Below are 20,381 nucleotides of genomic sequence, written 5' to 3'. Positions count from 1 at the left end.
GATCGACAGGGACACTTTATACTCATAACAGGAACGATTCAGCGGGATGAAGTCTCAATCCTGAATATCTATGCCCCTAATATAAAAGCACCCACTTATGTAAAAGAAATATTGCTAAAACTCAAGGCAGACATCAAATCACACACACTAGTAGTAGGAGACTTCAACACACCTCTCTCACCAATGGACAGGTCAATCAGACAGAAAACTAATAGAGAATTAAGAGAATTGTTGGAGGTAATGAATCAAATGGACTTAACAGACATCTATAGAACACTCCACCCAAATAGGAAAGAATACACCTTCTTCTCTGCAGCTCATGGAACCTTCTCGAAAATTGACCACATACTTGGAAACAAAGGAAACCTCCACAGATACAAAAAAATATCAGTGTCCACCTGTGTCTTATCAGATCACCACGGATTAAAGTTAGAAGCCACCAACAAAGCTACCCCCAGAAAGCTGACAAACTCATGGAAACTGAACAGTCAACTACTGAACCACACCTGGGTCAAGGAAGAAATTAAGAAAGAAATTAAAGTCTTCCTTGAATTTAATGAAAACAAAGAGACAACATACTCAAACCTATGGGACACGATGAAAGCAGTGCTAAGAGGAAAGTTCATAGCACTAAGTGCCCACCTAAAGAAAACGGAGAAAGCATACATTGGGGACTTAACAGCACACCTGAAAGCTCTAGAAAAAAAAGAAGCAGACGAGCCCAGAAGGAGTAGAAGACTGGAAATAATCAAACTGAGGGCAGAAATCAACAAAATAGAAACACAGAAAACAGTCCAAAGAATCAATGAAACAAAAAGTTGGTTCTTGGAGAAAATCAACAAGATTGACAAACCCCTATCCAAACTAATTAAATGACAGAGAGAGAACACGCAAATAAATAAGATCAGAAATGAAAAGGGGGACATAACCACAGACACAGAGGAAATTCAGAGAATCATTAGATCTTACTACAAAAGCCTGTATGCCACAAAACTGGAAAATGCAAAAGAAATGGACACTTTTTTAGATAAGTACCATATACCAAACCTAAACCAAGACCAGGTGAACGATCTAAATAGACCTGTTAGTCGCGAAGAATTAGAAACAGTTATCAAAAATCTCCCTTCCAAAAAAAGCCCAGGGCCAGATGGTTTCAATGCAGAATTCTACCAGAACTTCCAAGAAGAGCTAATACCTATACTTCTTAATGTATTTCACAATATAGAAACAGAAGAGTCATTGCCAAATTCCTTTTATGAAGCTACAGTTACCCTGATACCAAAACCACACAAAGGCCCAACCAAGAAAGAGAATTACAGGCCTATCTCACTCATGAACATCGACGCAAAAATTCTCAATAAAATACTGGCAAACCGAATCCAAGAACACATTAGAAAAGTTATCCATTATGATCAAGTAGGCTTCATTCCAGAGATGCAGGGCTGGTTCAACATACGCAAATCTATCAATGTAATCAACCATATAAATAAACTGAAAGAAAAAAACCATATGATCATTTCATTAGATGCTGAAAAAGCATTCGACAAAATTCAACACTCCTTTATGATAAAGGTCTTGGAGAGATTAGGGATACAAGGGGCATACCTAAATATAATAAAAGCTATTTACAGCAAGCCGACAGCTAACATTAAATTAAATGGAGAAAAACTCAAAGCCATCCCACTAAAATCAGGAACACGACAAGGATGTCCACTCTCTCCATACCTCTTCAATATGGTGCTTGAAGTTCTAGCAATAGCAATAAGACAACATAAGGGGATCAAGGGGATCCATATTGGAAAGGAAGAAGTTAAGCTTTCATTATTTGCAGATGATATGATAGTATACATAACCGACCCCAAAAACTCTACCAAAGAACTCCTACAGCTGATAAACACCTTTGGTAATGTGGCAGGATACAAAATCAACTCCAAAAAATCAGTTGCCTTCCTATACACTAAGGATAAGGAAGCAGAGAGGGAAATCAGAGAAGCATCACCTTTCACGATAGCCACAAATAGCATAAAATACCTTGGGGTAACTCTGACCAAGGAAGTGAAAGATCTATTTGGCAAGAACTTTAAGTCTTTGAAGAAAGAAATTGAAGAGGACACCAGAAAATGGAAGGACCTCCCTTGCTCTTGGATTGGGAGGATCAACATAGTAAAAATGGCAATTCTACCAAAAGCAATCTATAGATTCAACGCAATCCCCATCAAAATCCCATCAAAATTCTTCACAGATCTGGAGAAGACAATAATCAACTTTATATGGAAAAACAAAAAACCCAGGATAGCCAAAACAATCTTATACAATAAAGGATTGTCTGGAGGCATTACCATCCCTGACTTCAAACTCTATTACAGAGCTACAGTACTGAAAACGGCTTGGTACTGGCATAAAAACAGAGAAGTCGACCAATGGAATAGAATAGAAGACCCTGACTTTAGCCCACAAACCTATGAACACCTGATTTTCGATAAAGGAGCTAAAAGTATACAATGGAAAAAAGAGAGCATCTTCAACAAATTGTGCTGGCAAAACTGGAAGTCAATCTGTAGAAGAATGAAAATAGATCCATATATATCACCATGCACAAAACTCAAGTCCAAATGGATTAAAGACCTCAATATCAGTCCAAACACACTGAATCTGATAGAAGAGAAAGTGGGAAGTACTCTACAACACATGGGCACAGGAGAACACTTCCTACGTACAACCCCAGCAGCACAAACACTAAGGACATCATTGAATAAATGGGACCTCCTGAGACTGAGAAGCTTCTGTAAAGCAAAGGACACTGTCACTAAGACAGAAAGGCAACCCACTGACTGGGAGAAGATCTTCACCAACCCCGCAACTGACAAAGGTCTGATATCCAAAATATACAAAGAACTCAAGAAATTAGACCGTAAAAGGTTAATCAATCCAATTATAAAATGGGGCACTGAGCTGAACAGAGACTTTTCAACAGAAGAAGTTCAAATGGCCAAAAGTCACTTAAGATCATGCTCAACTTCCTTAGCAATCAGGGAAATGCAAATCAAGACAACATTAAGATACCATCTTACACCGGTCAGAATGGCTAAAATCAAAAACACCAATGATAGCCTCTGCTGGAGAGGTTGTGGAGAAAGGGGCACTCTCATCCATTGCTGGTGGGAATGCAAACTTGTGCAACCACTTTGGAAAGCAGTGTGGCGGTTTCTCAGGAAAGTCGGGTTCAACCTACCTCTTGACCCAGCAATACCACTATTGGGAATATACCCAAGAGATGCCCAAACATACAACAAAAGTATATGCTCAACTATGTTCATAGCAGCATTGTTTGTAATTGCCAGAACCTGGAAACAACCTAGATGTCCTTCAATGGAAGAATGGATGAAGAAAGTATGGAATATATACATATTAGAGTACTACTCAGCAGTAAAAAACAATGACTTCTTGAATTTTGCATACAAATGGACGGAAATTGAAAACACTATCCTGAGTGAGGTAAGCCAGACCCAAAAAGAGGAACATGGGATGTACTCACTCATATTTGGTTTCTAGCCATAAATAAAGGACATTGAGACTATAATTCGTGACTCTAGAGAAGCTAAATAAGAAGGTGAACCCAAAGAAAAACATATAAGCATCCCCCTGAATATTAACCTTCATCAGGCGATGAAAGAAGACAGAGACAGAGACCAACATTGGAGCACTGGACTGAAGTCTCACGATCCAAAGGAGGAGCAGAAGGAGAGTGAGCACGAGCAAGGAACTCAGGACGGCGAGGGGTGCACCCACACACTGAGGCAATGGGGATGATCTATCGGGAACTCACCAAGGCCAGCTGGCCGGGGACTGAAAAAGCATGGGACAAAACCGGTCTCGCTGAACATAATGGACAATGAGGACTACTGAGAACTGAAGAACAATGGCAATGGGTTCTTGATCCTATTGCATGTAATGGCTTTGTGGGAGCCCAGGTAGTTTGGATGCTCACCTTAATAGACCTGGATGGAGGTGGGTGGTCCTTGGACCTCCCACAGGGCAGAGAAACCTGCTTACTCTTTGGGCTGAGGAGGAAGGAAGACTTGATTGGGGGAGGGGGAGGGAATGGGAGGTGGTGGTGGGGAAGAGGCAGAAATCTTTAATAATTAAATTAATTAATTAATAAAAAAAATAAAAAAATAAAACATCTATCAATCCTTCAGGACTGAAAATGCAATATCAAAACACAGCATTTAGCTCGTTGTGAATAACCATATGGACTGTTGGCTCTGTGAGTCGCCCTAAAATCAATATCCAATGAGAGAGAGGCTTTAACCCACCAAACATTTCAGGATACTTCTTCAACAGTCAGTGGACCTAATATAAATACTCAGGGGAATTAACGCTGGCGGTAAGGACGGCAAGATGCATTTGCTAAGAACTTAAAAGACTCTTCCATATGTTGGACCTCATTTGTTTAACTAAAGCAATTGTAGTTTTCCCCATTGTGCAGATCAGAAAGCTGTTGTGAACATTCACTAAATGCTGGGACCAAAGTGCAGACCTGCTCCATTCCATGTCCAAAGCATAACTCTCTATACTATAATCCCCAGGGCATTAGAAATGGAGGCCACACCAAGGTTGACTGTTATTCACATTTTCACAAAAACGCAGGTAAGCCTTAAGGTCCTTGATGGGTAAATATGCCTTCTTCCTTGCAACTTAGATGGGCAATGCCTACAGGGAAAGAAGGGCTTAGCCAGCTTTAAGAAGGGCGACGGGGACAGAGCAGGGTGGCAGGCCACCTGGGCTAATGAGGTCTGAACCCCAGCTCCCACATAAGCTGCTGCAGAAGCCTGGAAGTCTCTTCCAGCTTTGTGCCTGGTTCTGTGTCTGCAAATTCTAGGTTATGATGGGACCCAACTATGCATGGTTTTCGGGATTAAATGGGTATCATTAAATAGAGCTAAAAATAATGACATTCCAAATGCCTATGATTCCTATTGTAAGAAGGCTCTTGCTGGTTGCTTTATGAAGGCAAATCAATATTTAGAATGCTTTTTCTTTTTTAAAAAGTCTCTCTCTCTGTCTCTTTGTCTCTCTGTCTGTCTGTCTGTCTCTCTCCCTCTCTGTATATATACAGGCACAAAAAAATGTCACTGCCCTTTTGTAGAGATCAGAGGATAACTCTTGAGAGTTGGGTCCTAGGAATAAACTCAGGGTGGATCAGGCCTAAACAATAGCCTCTAAGTTGGACCACCTTCCTTTGTTACCAGAAAACTGTGTGCTTAGTTTCGGGGGGGGGGGGGGGGTGATCTACTAGGGTGAAGCTATCCCACTCCACTGCGGAGATAAATGCTGAGCAATTTCTGCTTCCCCGCCCACTCGAAAGAAAAGAACATAAAGCATGTTGGAACCAGCTCTGAGTTATTTTTGTATTAGCTGTCTGCAGGCAGTTTTTTCTTCACGGGTTCTAGCCATTTCGAGGCGATAGGAACATCTCCAGCATGAGCCTATGAGAAGCGATCTCTGTGGAAGCAGACATGCCAATCTAAAACAGCCTCAGCATAAGCGAGAACGCTGCTGGCTACATGATGTAAACTCTGCTGTGACTTTCTTAGTAACTTTCATGGTTACCTACAAACAAAGCATTTTCACGAAGTGATGTCCTTGCCAACAAAAAGGCGTGGGGAGGATGTGTGTGCGAGGAAACCTAGTGTCATTGCCGGGGGACACGCGTCACCCATACCATGCTGGCACGTGGAGGACCAAAGGTTTGCGCTAGCTCAGGGGCGAGTCTGACCAATACTATGCGTTTCAGTAGAACGAGTTTTAAAAAGTCTTTAAAGCTGAGTGGAGTCAATTCGTTAACATTTTTAGGACGTAAGTTTAAAATTTTTTTTCTTGAAAATAAAGATATTTGTTTGAAAAAGCAAGTCATTGCTATCCATTCTTTAGACTGTGACCCCCAGGAATCAGTTCCCAAGGGGAGGGTGTTTAACCAGTGGGGAGCATTTGTTTTAGTTTATAATCTCGGGGTTCTAAGGTACCTGCTCTTCCTTGCTCTTACCTGCTTTCTAACTCCCGGTGCTGTGAGCCTGGCGTGTGGCAGCCATAGAACCAAAGTCTAATGGGTTAGTTTATAGACCCTGGTAAAGGAGGGTACTTGAATGGAGGCAGGGTCAGGTTTCAACTACAGGATGCCAGTTTTTGCTAACGACTATGGCGCCCTCTGCTGGCGGATGGTGAAACCACACTGCAGGTTGGGGAAAGAGAAACTGGTACTGAAATATTTCCTCACCAGGCTTCTCTTTCCGTCCACATTTCGTCATAGAGGAAGCAGGGGAGGGTTGTGCTCATTTATACTATTTTATATGCCTCTGATACGGCAAATGCAAAAGTTAGAAGGAATGAGTAACTTCTCTTTGGGCTGTCTGGGAAAGGCAGTAAATAAAGAAAACTATCGCAGCGCAAGAAATGGACGGCTGGGCCTTCACTATGACCATCTGCCAGCCAGTAAATTATTAAAGGTCTATGCCCGAGCAGCATCTGGAAAGGAGGCGCAGACACTGCAGTCACTCTGCTCTGTTAATCTCGTTAATATGCCGATTTGTCCCTGTGATGCTGAGCTTTCTGCACCACATCTATTTCTGTTTCGGAGCACCGCTCAGGACCCGCTCAAGTCTCCTTTTGTTCCCACTATCTTCTCGCCTATAGGTCTCGTTCGCGTGCACGGACACCGCTGTGGTTTTTTTCCTTTCTGTAAGAGAATATATTTGGCTGCTCCTTTCTATTTTATCCCACCACCTCCCACCCTACAGCTCAGGAGCCAGTGGTGACTAACACGGTCCTAGAGTGACCTCTGGCTGCCGCATGTACACACGGGCTTCGAGCTCAGGCCTGAAAGCCCTCCATGAGCAACTTCCCGGTGTGTTAAAGGGGATTCATTGCCAGGCAAGGAATAAAAGACATTGGTCACTGAACCTTTTACAGTCTTTCAGATCTGGAAAGCTACCGGCTTTTCCATCATCTAGCAATAAGATAACAGAGATCCTTTCTCCAAAATAAATTGCACCGGCATATGAAATAGTCTGTCAATTTACCCTGTTATGTCTGGTTTGGAGAAGGTTATTTAACTTTCTTAGTGGGATGCATTCTACACACGACATGTAGATCCAATGAATAATTGACGTTACCTTTGAGGGCTGGCAGTGTTCCCTGCAGGGTCCATGATCTGAAATTCCAGGATATCTGAATTCACTTGCAGAGATGGGTTTATGATGTAAAGAATGGTCTTGCTGCTTAAGTCCTTCTGGCTAAATCGCTCATGGATAAATTCACCTACAAGCAAGAAATACATGAATCTCACGGATAATTGAATCAGACATCACTTAAGAATTGATAAAAACCACCCAGCTGTGTTTTTTGGGTTTGTTTTTTTTATTTTTATTTATTTATTTATTTATTTTATTATTATTATTATTATTTTTGAAAGACAGCTTTAAGGAATAGTGCAGGACTGGAGATGTAGCTGAGTTGCTTAGAGTGCTTGCCTAACAAGCCGGGGAACACCTAAAATCCCGCAAATGACACACTGAGAGGGAGAATGATCAGAAGTTCAAGGTCATCCTCAGCTACGTACCAAGATCAAGGTCAGCCTGGGCTACGTGAGACCTTGTTTCAAAACAAAATGGCAAAAGTCTATTTTGAAAAGAAATCAACATTAATGCAACTTTATTAAAATTCAAAGCAATGGACTCAAATTCATCTTTAAATTTGCTTTGCTTCAGAGGTATTTGTCTTACAGTACTAAACTAGAAAGAAAGGAAATAGGAAATGAATAAAGCCTGTCACCTCTGTGTTATCCCAATTAGTGAGGTATTGTGCTCACTGCCTTCCTCAAGCAGAAATAATAGGCAATCTAGCAAAATCATTAGGGAAAAAACCAGATTTTTTTTTAAAGGAGCTTTTATCATTTAGGATTCGTAGTAGAAGAAAGAAATTAGCCTCCAATATCAATCTGACCCTGGCACTGTGTTCTGAATATAAAACAAACTGAAAAACAAGCGAAAATAAGCAGCAACAAAATGGTGAACATTTGAGCTTCTGTGGGCTGGGACTCGGTTCTTCTTACGGAGATGAATGTAGAAGGCGCAGCTTCAAATCCCCATTAGCAACTATATTGATTTAGAAACTGAGTCTATCAGCAAGTCCTGGGAAACACTCATCAAATGGACTTGCACTTAATTGAGTTACTCTCTAGCCCTGGAAGCAACTGGCAGTTTAAAAACAGGGATTACAAGGACTAAGATGGAGTGTACCTGTGGTCGTGTTCTCCAGACGTCCGTGCAGTGGGCCCCTTAAAATCTTAAAAATGATCTGGTCATCCTCTGTGTCAGGGTCCGATGCCTTCAGCACGTGGGAGGTGATGTAAATGCCGTAACAGCCATTTTTCAAGAGCCCCACTTGAGAAGGGGGGTGCAGGCGTGTGATCCGGGGTGCTGCTTTGTCCAGCTGGTCCACCTGGGTCATAGGGAGACATTGCTCAAGGACTTCTTTCCCCATGCTACACAGGCTTCAACATAGCGATGTCCTCAACTCACAGTCCTTCCCCATGCTACAGAGGCTTCAGCAGTGGCGAAGTCCTCAACTCACAGAATGTGGTCATCTGTTGAGCCTGCCTTGTTCACCGTCCTAATAATACAAAGACTAGAGCAGAGGCTTGATTTCCACACAGACCTTCACCCAGCTTTGCGATTTGTCTGGTGTCTGACTCTCCTCACACTATTAGCTTTATGATGGAACATACTGTATCTGCCTTGCAACTCACCCCCCCCCCTCGTTTTTGTTTTGCACATGCCTTTGCCCAAATGGCAAAAGTGTTGAATAGAGAAATAGAAATCGTTTACAACAAAAACCACAAAAGTGATTATCTTTAGACTATGGGTTGTTTTACTGACGCTGAAGACCACATGACTCAACAGGTGTGCTAGATTTTTGAGGGTGGCAGATGGACAAGTAAGGCTGTGACAGAGATGGAACCCCGAGGGTAAGCTGCCTAGCAGACTGGGTGAATCGGCAAGGTCCATGTTTAACAAGAGAGACCCTGCCTTTGTAAAACAGAGTGGTCAAGGAAGACAGCCGAAGTCAGCCTCTAGACACCGGATGGACATGCATGCACCAGACGCACACAAATATGCTTCTGTATTTATAAACATGCATGCACACACACCACACACATATGCTTGGAAAAAAAGGTGTATTTATGTTTTCTGGATTTGTTCTAATTGATTATATAAATACCTTAATGGATTTGGATCTGCAAATTGTGTGCTGGGACTTTCAGTACTTTGGGGTGTGGCAGGATGTGAGGGGTAAGTGTCCTGATGGTCACCTAGCGAGAGAAGCTCTCCAGCCATGGCAGTGTGGAGGAGGAAAAATGAAAAGATATTACGCCGTGTTAGGATCCTCCAGAAAACGAGGCATCTGAATGTAGGGTTGCGGTTTTTATTTTTGATATATATTTCTCTTATAAGCCCAAGTATTATAAATGTTATAAATGTCTGCTGTGATAATGCCTTTGAAAATGTGTCACTATATAGTCACTTTGGTTCCCTGTTATGCCTCTGGCCATACCTGTGTGCTCAGGTATATTAAACATTTTGCTTCTACGAAAGCAGGGGTTTGACTTAGTATACCAGAAGGTTTTAAAATGTTACAGGAAAGAAGACCTTTTATTTTTAAAGAAGGCTCTGCTCTGTCTTATGATAACTGGAGTTGGATGGAGTGAAAATTCTCCCAGACATGTCAATCCCATAGAAAGCAACGGCAAGTCCTTTCACCTCCACACAGCCTTGTCCCCTTCCCAGGAGGATGCAGATTTCAATGGTCTTTGATGGAGGAGGGTCATCTTTCTATCTGTTGCTTTCATTGCTTAATTAATAAAGAAACTGCTTGGCCTCTGATAGGGTAGAATTTAGATAGGTGGAGTAAACAGAACAGAATGCTGGGAGAAAGAAGCCGAGTCAGGGAGTCGCCATGATTCTCCCACTCCAGACAGATGCAAGTTAAGATCTTTCCTGGTAAGCCAGCTCGTGGTGCTACACAGAATATTAGAAATGGGTTAGATCAATATGTAAGAGCTAGCCAATAAGAGGTTAAAACTAATGGGCCAAGCAGTGTTTAAAAGAATACAGTTTCCCTGTAATTATTTCGGGTAAAGCTAGCAGGGTGGCAGGACACAGCCCGCTGCTCCTTATTTCAACAAGTCTTGGGCGTGTATGATTTCCCATAGAATGAAGGTCATGTGTGTCTGTTGGTATCAGCCAAGTGCACTCTTCGATTATTCATTTATTTTTACTTTTTACATCCAGAAGATTTCCCCTCAGTTACTCATATACCCGCACAGAACCAATTGGCCCATGTTTGGGTCATGTATATGGGTCAGTGTGTATATATATATATATATATATATATATATATATATATATATATATCAGTCAATAAATACTGTATTGTCTTGACAAAAATAGTTCTTGGAAGTAGGACACTGACATTGCTGGCAGGGCCAGTAGCTTCATAAACAGCCGCTTGACCCCTCTGCTCTAAGGGACTGGGGGTCAAGGAAATCTGGGAACAAAACTCTTAGACTTTCCCTTAAGTGTTTAGCACAATGTTTGTTTGCTATCACAATGGACAGCTTGCATTTGTGATGAAAACCACGCTCTACCACACCCAGCAGACAGCTTCCACAACTTCAGAGAGGGAACAGACTCTTAGGACAGCTTTGTTCTTGGAGGAGCACTGCCGTGGAGAGATCCGCTTCGGTTCTAGCACATTCTCTTTACTCCACCCTCATTTCCATCTCTGAAGTACAGGAAGCAGCTGGGTCTGCGTGTCGAACTGGTAAGCTCTTGGGAACTTTCAGAAAATGAACCCACAAGTCTTTTCCAGCGACACTGCAGTGTCTGTGTGCCAGTGACATCGACGCCCTCTCCCCAGTGTCCCTGACTCATTCCATTTCCTCAGCATTCACGGCGCCAAAGACTCAGCCACACCCGGAGACCCTGCCGGTTAATCCCGAGCCAAGCGTTCTAGGCTGTAGGCCTAGATGGTCTAGTGAAGAGTGTGCCGGTCACTGTTTAGCTCCAAAGACTTGGTGATATCCACTGAGTGAGCCTTACCCAGTCCATCACCAGGCTGGAGAGAAAAGGCTGGGGTTCCCCTAAAGAAATGAGAGCTTCGTCGCTCCACTCCTTAAAGATTCAAGCCTACAGCATCACCTTAGCTGCGAGTCTACTGGCTTGTTTGCACAACGTATGCTGAGCACGCCAGGGCCTGTAATAGCATGAGGCAATTCCTAAATCATTTTCTGCTTGTGTGCCTCTCTGTCTTTCACACACACACACACACACACACACACGCACACACTTTCTGTCACACTCTATTAATCTGTATGGTCTATCTACACAGATATATGAATGCTGTACACAACACACACACTTTTTTTTTTTTACCATATTCCATCCATCTGTGTGGTCTATCTACACAGATATATGGATACTACACACACACACACACACACACACACACTTCTCCAGGGAATCCTAACAAAGGGCAAAGAGGAAGGAGAAAATATGATCATCTCACTAGTCAGAGAATATCTTGAAGTAGAGACAAAACTGCGTCTTTGTTGCTGTTGGTTGAAGTGTGTGGAACAGGGTGAACTCCATCCAAGAAGAGTAGATTTAAGAGTTCTGAGAGCCAGAACATACTTGATGTGTTTTGACTAAAAGACGAAAAACACTCTTCCCTCCAAGAATAATTGAGAGTCAACAAACGTGGCAGCATGGAGCCAGAGGAAGGACACAGAACTTGGAATCCAACAGACTGGATGTCTTTGATCAAATTATTTAACTTCTGATATTCAGTTTCTTCACGTATAAAATGTAGACAATAAAGCTTACCACATAAAATGTTTATGAGACTCAAATGAGATTTATGCAAAGTAGGCCTGATCTTTAGATAACAATTTAAAAAAAGTTCTTGTCTTGGCTGTAGAGCATTGTAGGTGCTAGAGGGCGGGGAGATGTACTATAAAAAAGACATCTAGACATGACAGGGCCTCAGTACCCACAAACACAGGGCAGCCGGTTATCTGCACAAGACTGGGCCCAAGTACATTTCATCCTGGGTGGGGAGGGAGCACAAGGCACCACCACTCCCCGAGGGTCCATTAACAGTTAATGGCAGCTGGGGGAGAGAGAGGACCTTATTTTCTGTGGTGTTAGTAAGTTCCCCGTGCTCCAATTTAAACTTAGTGGGTCACATACAGAAAGAAGATTGGGGGGGGCGTTGTTGGGGAACCGTTTCAGTGGGCAGGGGAGGGTGATAAAAAAAGAGAATGGGGAAGGAAAAATTAAGATGCATTATAGAAGTGCAGGGAACTGTCTAGGAATTAAAAGAGGGAAAAATGTTTGGATCTGCTGCTACGGTTATGACCATCATCAGCTCCTGAGGGATTCTCATGCAGCCTTGTAGGCTTCCACATTTACATGTTTATTTGAAGATCCTTAAAATGCCAGTGGATAAAACGCCTGACTAGGCAGACTCCTTAATGATGTAGTTATAGTTACGAATGTCTAGTATGTACCTTAAATATGTTTCAGGCCGTATGTGAGTGCCTTGGATACCGAATCTTGTCTAATTGTCCCCACAATTTTGCAGGCAGACTTTTCAAAGATTCGGAGGTGTGGTAGTTTGAATAAGGATGGCTCCATAGGCTCGTGTATTTGAATGCTTGCTCCCTAGCTGATAGGCTGTTATTTAGGAAGGATTAGGAGGCGTGGCTTTGTTGAAGGGGTGGACTTTCGGGTTTCAAAAGTCCACACCAGGTCAAGCCTCACTCTCTCTGTCTTGGGCTTGTGGGTCAGGATGTACTTCTCAGCTGCTGCTCTAGTGCCACGCCTGCCTGCTGCCATGAAGGCCCTTGGCTGAGGCTCTGAAACTGCAAGAAAGCCCCTAATCAAACGCTTTCTTCCGTAAGCTGCCTTGATCCCAGTGCCGCATCTCAGCAATGAACCAATAACTAAGATAGGAGGCACTGAAGAGTTCATGGTAGGTTTTCCAGATAACAAATGGCAAAAGGGCAACTCAAACCTATGTCTGCCCGACTCTAAGGCCCATGCTTTCTTTCCTTCCTGCCCTTCCACCAATTTTTGAGGTCAGTCCCTAGCAGTCATACTGATGGCCCAGCATGTTGAAGGCTGGGTCTCACTGCCAGGGGTATGGAAGCAAGGAAATACCACTCTCTGAAACGTCTCCCTCCTTATCTCCCACACAAGCTACATGCCTGCCATACTTGCCTGGATGGTGAAGAGGACAGGCTGTTTCTGCACCTTCCCGTCCACAACAAAGCCTTGGTTCTTCCTGTCTGTGGCCAGGAAAGTGAAGCCGTCTGCCTGGGAGCCGCCTCCGGAGTGCTGATAGGCCACATCCCTGCTGTCCACGTCTTGCTGGGTAAAGTTACGGTGAAGGACTTTCCCCCTCAGGTAGAGGTACCCGTGGCGGGGGAGCTGGACCAGGAGGAAGGTTAGGCTGTCTGGAGGGGTGTCAGGGTCGGTCAGCTGGAGGTGCTCAGTGGACAGGAGGCCCACAGTCCCTTCTGCCAGCCTCAGCCCCTTGTTCCTGGTCACCACAGGCAAGGCCCTGTCCACAGTCTCCAGCGTGATCTCAAACACCCCCTGCCGGGTCTGCAGTCCGTTGCTGATGGTAAATCTGGCAAAGAGAGGCAAGGCAGCCTTCAGCAAGGGCTCTTGTGGCACCAACGACTGGAATGAAATGATAACACACACACCTTTACTAAAGGACACGCTGCATTGGGACCCGAAGGAAAAGACAAGGCGGGCTTTCAGAAGAATACCCGCCTGTTATGGAACCAGTTGCTGGGTAATATACAAGCTGACCATTCTAGAGTCATTGACATCCCTCCTATATGAAGCAGGCAAGCTCGGCACAATCTTTTGTCCCCAAAGGGATTTCCTGCCTTTGTATGACTGAGTAGCTAGGATATATTCATTACTTTTAATTTTGCAATATTTTTTCATAGAATGTAGAAAACTTAACTCTAAAGACTGATCATTGGGCCCCCAGTATAATGAGATACTGAATGGAATAATTCTTTCTAATGTATATATTTTCATGTTTTTTTTTTTCTGGTACTGGGTATTTAACCCAGAGATTTACATGTGCTAGATTGGCAACTCTACCCCTATGCTACATTCCAAAACATCTTTTTTATTTCTGTAAAAAATAAATTTCTCTATCTCTGTCTGCCTGCCTCTCTCCTTCTCCCTCTCCCACCCTGTGTGTGTGTGTGTACACACGTGTGTATGCATGCACACAACAGCACACACGTGGGGCCAGCAGACAATCTCTATATCAGCGTCAGGTCATGCCTTCCACTCTATTTGAAACAAAGTCTGCTTTTCTGCAGCTCTGTATGCCAGGCCAGCAGCCCCACCCCCAAGCTCCCAGGGAGGCTTCTATCTCTATCTCCCATCTTCCCACAGGAATGCTGGGATTATAGATGTACATTACTGTATCCAGCACTACATAGGTTCTGGCTTTCTTTACTCAGAGCCTCCATCTTGAACTGTGAGCACTTTTCTTACTGACTGAGCCAAACCTTTTTTTGTTTTTTAACTGCTTTGAGACATAGACTCACTAACTTGCCCAGACTAGCCTTGAACGCACTATGTAGCTTAGTCGGACCTTGAACTTTGAATCCCCCTGCCTTAGTGTCCTGAGTAGTAGGGATGACAGACCTGTACCACCAGGGCCTGGCTAATGGTGACGTTTGTAAAAATAGACCACATTATTCAGTCATGTTATATTCTAGCCCAGGCTCCTTGCCAGGCCTTCTTATCATGCCTTTGTTAGACGATGGGAGGACAGGTCAGGTCAACACTAGATGCTACTCAACAGCACGGCATTGAGACTCTAACCTCCAAGAGTCTACACGTGTTTTTCTGCACCTGCTTCATTTGAGGTGTGTAGCGTTGACGATAGACAAGGATCCTTTCCCTGCGGAAAAGAGAAGTGTATACACGCGATGGAGGGTGCAGACAGGAAGTGTGGACGCGCAGTGGAGGGCACAGACAGGAAGTGTAGACACCCGGTGGAGGGCGCAGACAGGAAATGTAGACACGCGATGGAGGGTGCAGACAGGAAGTGTAGACACGCAGTGGAGGGCACAGACAGGAAGTGTAGACACCCGGTGGAGGGCGCAGACAGGAAGTGTAGACACCCGGTGGAGGGCGCAGACAGGAAGTGTAGACACGCGATGGAGGGCGCAGACAGGAAGTGTAGACACGCGGTGGAAGGCGCAGACAGGAAGCCGGAGGCAGCGCTGGCCCAGGGTGTTGACTCCATATACACTGCTCTCACAGCTTTAAGACAGTAGCACAACAACCCACACACAACAAATCAAGAGTTGTAGTACCGCCGGGTGGTGGTGGCGCACACCTTTAATCCCAGCACTCAGGAGGCAGAGGCAGGCAGATCTCTGTGAGTTCAAGGTCAGCCTGATCTACAGAGATCCAGGACAGCTAAAACTACACAGAGAAACCCTGCCTCAAAAAACCAACCCCTCCCCCCCCCCAAAAAAAAGAAAGCGTTGTAGTCCGTAAGTACAGTGGCCAACTTTGGAAAGCAAGTAAAAATGACACCCGTTCTCTTACAATGTCTGCTCTCACAAGCTGGAGTATATGTTTTCCTTCCAGCAATCACTGCGGCTATTCTACTCCCTGCAGCCAGGCACACAGCAACACCAGATTCTGATAACATTTCAACACATTGTTTCTACTCTAAAGAAACTTAAGAATAGCAAGAACTATACAAGTTCGCTTTCACTGTCTACTTGACATAGCTTAAAATCACCCAAGAAGGAAGTCTCCATTGAGGGACTGTCCAGACCGGGTTGGCCTGTGAGCATGTTTGGGGGGGGGGCGGAGAACTTGATTAGAAATTGATGTAGGAGGGTGTAGCCCACTGTGGGCAGCATCATTCCCTATGCATGTGATCCTAGGCTGTATAATAAAGACAGCTAAGCTTGAGTCTCTGAGAGCGAGCCAGTAAAGGAAGTAGCAACCACACTTGATTTCTGCTTCATGCTCCTGATTGAGTTTCTGTCCTGACTTCCCTCAATTATGAGTACAAGCCAAATAAGTCCTTTCTTCCTCTAAACTGCATCTGGTCATGGTGGTTGAAGAGAAAGGAGACTACGAACTTATGTAAATAAGACACAATATTAAAACTCCAAAAAGTGAGAAATTCACTACTGCAAAATGAGATTGACAAATTTGCCACAGACCGAAGGAATGAAGGTACTGAGAGCTACTCAGAGTTACCTCTCAGCAGCTGCTGGAATATATGCAGGATGGATGCTCCACCGAGGGAAAAGTGTAGTGTTAATGTACTGATGCAGACATTTCTAATAATGTATATCTCTGGAATGTAAGATGAAATCATAAAAATCTCTTCATTTCAACTCGAGAAAGCATTGCATTTATTTTTACAAGCCTGGCATATTTGACTAAAAAATTCTTTCTCCTCCATGGACTAACTCTTGGGCTTCAGGATCTGAGGGTAGAGCCTTTATTCTTGACCATGAAGGAACCTGAAAGCAGGCTGCAAAACCAGTCTTTCTGGGGCAAAGGACTGGGGAAAAGCATACCTAGACAAAAGCCCAGGGAGACAGGTTTGGCTGAGCGCAGATTTTGCTTTGAGGGTGATGCTAAAAGGCCTAGAATGAGTTTTGATTGAATCAACCCCTCCCCCTCCTCTAATTTTCCCTCTATTCCTCCACTACTTTTCTCTCCCGACTTCATGTACTCTTCTTAAGCTGAGTTCACTCAGTGGTACCTGGATGTAGGACAGTCGACGAGAGAATGGGTAGCCTCTTAGAGTCGACAGCACCGACAAAAAGTGACTGTCTCTCCTTCAGCAGTCATCAACTCCTGACGGCTCCTTAGCCAGGGATGGGACTTCTTGAGCCCCTCCCCAAATATCCTGGTATTCTGACTGGTTTGGTCTAGTGCATGTAGTCACATCTGCTGGGAGTCCCTCTGTGCCGTGCCCAGCAAATACCGTGTCGCCGTGGTCTTCCGCCACCATCATCCTGCACCAGTCTGTGACGATGCGGCCTGAGCCATCGGGGGAGAGGGATGACGTCAATGTCCTGTTTGGAACTGAGCACTCCACGGTCTTTTATTCCCCACAATTGACTGGTTGCAGGTCTGTGTTAATCACCATCGATTAGGGGCGTGGCGAGGGAGCTCTCTGGTGAGGACTGAAAGATGCACTAGCTGTCCATTCTGCCACTCCTCAAGCGAAATGGCTCTCCGTTCCCTAACGGATTACACACAAAATGTGCTTTCTGCGGGAGTTTAAACCAGCTATCAATAATAAGGTGAGACCTCAGTGGGTGGTTTATGACTATGTCCATGAAGCAGAATAATTGTAGCAGGTTTTCCCCTAGGGCCGATGACCGAGCCAGGCATGATTTGGGGCCGTCATTTGTGGCTCCATTAATTGTACTCCGGTGGATTGGGACTTAAATCCAATCAGAAAGCAACTGGCTACTCCCATAACATCTGTGCCACTGTTGTACCTATGGACATTGATTGCCAGGCTAGATGTTACTGTAGCCGAGTGCTGAGCTCCAAAGGTCAAAGGAGAAGTGCTCTGAGGTGTGAGTGCTGGGCTCCGCCTCTCTGACAAGGCTTCTCACAGGACCGACTGCATTCTCTGCTTCCCGGTTACTTCAGCAATGCTCTTCTCTTCTAGTTCCATCCAATGGCCCAAAATGGGCGGGAAAGAAGTGAGAAGCACTCTTTGTGTACCTAAGGCGATGCGCTCTCTGTGTACCCAAGGCCTCTTTCCCTGCTTACTCCTCTGAAATACACCTCACCCCTTTCATTCTGCCCTCCCCCCTTCTGAGGTGAAATGACTCTCTATTCCCCTACCACATCTCAGCGTCAAGAGTGCTCTCTGGGGGGTTTAACTTAGTCATCAATAACTTAGCACCAATAACAATAATAATAATCAATAACAATAATCTAGGCATCCAGACTCCTAATTTTCTTACATTTCATTCCAGGTATATGTGTGTGTCCCAGTGGGTGTGTGTACTTATATGTGGGTACATGTGTATGCACACGTACATGCTTGTGGAGGACCAGAGTGACACTGGGTGTCTTCTTCGATTTCTCTCTACACTCTTTTTCTTTTTTAACGTAAGGTCTTTGACTGAATCTGGAGCTCATGAATTTAGCAACAGTGGGCAGAGCGTGAGCTCCAGGGATCTGTCTGACTCTACCCCCTCAGCACCTGGATTACAGATGTGCGCCATCACACTGGGCTTTTAGCTCCTCACACCTGCACAGCTAGCTTTTGTACCAACTGAGCCATATCCTTAGCTTTGTGATACACAGTCTCAATATTACCATTGTTCGTAGAGTTCTGGAGTTCGTGTCCCATTAAATGGCTATTAAATAGTAGCGAAAAAGGAAGAAGGCAGCAAAAAGAAAAGGTGAAACCAATGGCAGCAACAAGATTCAGTGTGAGCCGCCGTGAGTCACTGGCTCCTCTGAGGTGGCCATTTTTAATATTCGACTGAAGACCGGGTTCTGAAAAAAATGTCCTCTGAAGACAGGTTTTCAACGCTCACTGTCAAGGCCAACCATGACCTCTGTGAGGACACTGGAACTGTCTCCTGAGCCATGCTGTCCTCTCACACCTCCCCTCCTGATGCCGGGGAATCTGACCACCTGGGGAATAGGCAATGCGCCATCTGACAGATGGGAATGAGGGTGAACAGGCCAGGGACCATGGAGGAGTAAGAAATACATTTACTGAGGCCAGGGCTCCCAGCTGGGCCACCGAAGCAGCTGTTTGCATTGACCTAAAGCTAATAAGTCAGGGGTGAAAAAAGATGCAATTTCCAGACATGACTGAGTCAAACACATCATTCCACTTTTGTGAATAATGATGGACGGTCCGCACTGGCGGGGAAGCACCACCAAGGTGAGAGACAGAGTGAGCGGTTCTGCTTGGATTCCCATCCGGGCGAAACCAGCACAGCAATGGAACAAGGTCGACACGGTTTTCACCTGCAAAAGGCTAGCGGAGAGACTCGCCCAGGCCTCCCTTAAAACCCTGCAAACACATTCTGTGAGTCAACAGTGTCCATCCTGAGGTTAGGAAACTGGCCGTATGGCGATATTAGCTCCTTCTGCAGGTCCATTTTGTTTGATTTCCCTTGGTACCCGCCTCCCGGGGAAAAGACACTGCCAGGACGACCAGCATCCTCGTGAAATTTGGGGAATGACTTCGGATTCATCTGGGGGTGTCTGCCTGGTCTGATTTTACCATTACCACAATGCTGTCAAGCTTCCTGCATTTCCTGGCAATGGGGTTGGCTGAAGAATCTGCCATCTGTCATGGCATTTAAAAGATAAAAATGGAATCATAAATAGTGCCAGCTCCTCAGGAAAAAAAAAAAAAGTCCAGCCGGCATGTCAAAATGGAGGACATTAACATGTTCTTTCAGGACCCAGCCGCCAGCAGCTGAAGTCAGCTTGCTAATCGCTCCATGTCATCTGTCCTAGCGTGGGCTGCCAAATCTCTCTTCCAGGCCAGCAGCACCAAACAATGCAGGGGAAATTTATGATTCACAAAATATTTTTGCAGAAGGTAAAATCCAACCATTAAGCCCTATTTAATTAAGGCTGCCGCATCTTACATTAAAAAGAGAAAGGGGAAACATTCTCCTACCATAGAATTCATCCCTTTTACCCAGCCAAATTCCTTGCCAAATTTAACAGCGAGCAACATAAATTTAGGTGATTAGATTGGTTGCATATATTTAATTTTTAAAAAGCGCCATGATCACACTTTCATTAAAACAGGCACTCAGCTTTGGTTCCGAGCCACCTGACAAACAACACGGCAGCCTGCGATTGGGTGACCGAAATGACAAGATTAAATTGTGGATCTTGGGCAGATGCGAGGCTCTTCCATTATAAATATGTAAAACTGCTGGCCCCAAATCAGAGCGACACATGGAGGGGCTTCCTTTGCACAAACAGAATCTCCACAAATTTTTGACACAAGAAAGGTACAGCGCAAAGAATACTTCATTTGAAATAAGCTCTCAGCCCCCAGTGAGTTCTGATGCGCGATTGTTATTGTCAACTGGGTGACTTCCTTTGCCTCTTGGAACGTTAGGATTCTGCGCACAAACTGGTAAGAGGCACATTATTCTCAAGATGGTGGTTGGATGCCTGGGAGACAGACAGACTGCAAGTGTCTGGCGCCCAGCCCCAGGCGATGTGGGTGTTCAG

The 20,381-nt window shown here is 44.6% G+C and overlaps 1 protein-coding gene across 1 annotated transcript in view; it reads right to left on the bottom strand.

The window, feature by feature from the left end:
- The window catches only part of Frem1 (FRAS1 related extracellular matrix 1), a 126,918-nt gene that overhangs the window by 30,742 nt on the left and 75,795 nt on the right, over positions 1-20,381 (bottom strand). Inside the window, exons 25-27 of the mRNA XM_057784576.1 lie at positions 13,341-13,752; positions 8,298-8,499; positions 7,173-7,317 (exon numbers count right to left, since the gene is read on the bottom strand). Coding sequence (XP_057640559.1) covers positions 7,173-7,317; positions 8,298-8,499; positions 13,341-13,752 — 759 coding nt within the window. The remainder of the gene's footprint in view (positions 1-7,172; positions 7,318-8,297; positions 8,500-13,340; positions 13,753-20,381) is intronic.

The sequence above is a fragment of the Chionomys nivalis genome, chromosome 11 (assembly GCF_950005125.1).
Source record: "Chionomys nivalis chromosome 11, mChiNiv1.1, whole genome shotgun sequence".
NCBI lineage: Eukaryota > Metazoa > Chordata > Mammalia > Rodentia > Cricetidae > Chionomys > Chionomys nivalis.
The sequence above is the reverse complement of the archived record's forward strand: the minus strand, read 5'-3'. Positions and strand labels throughout refer to the sequence as shown.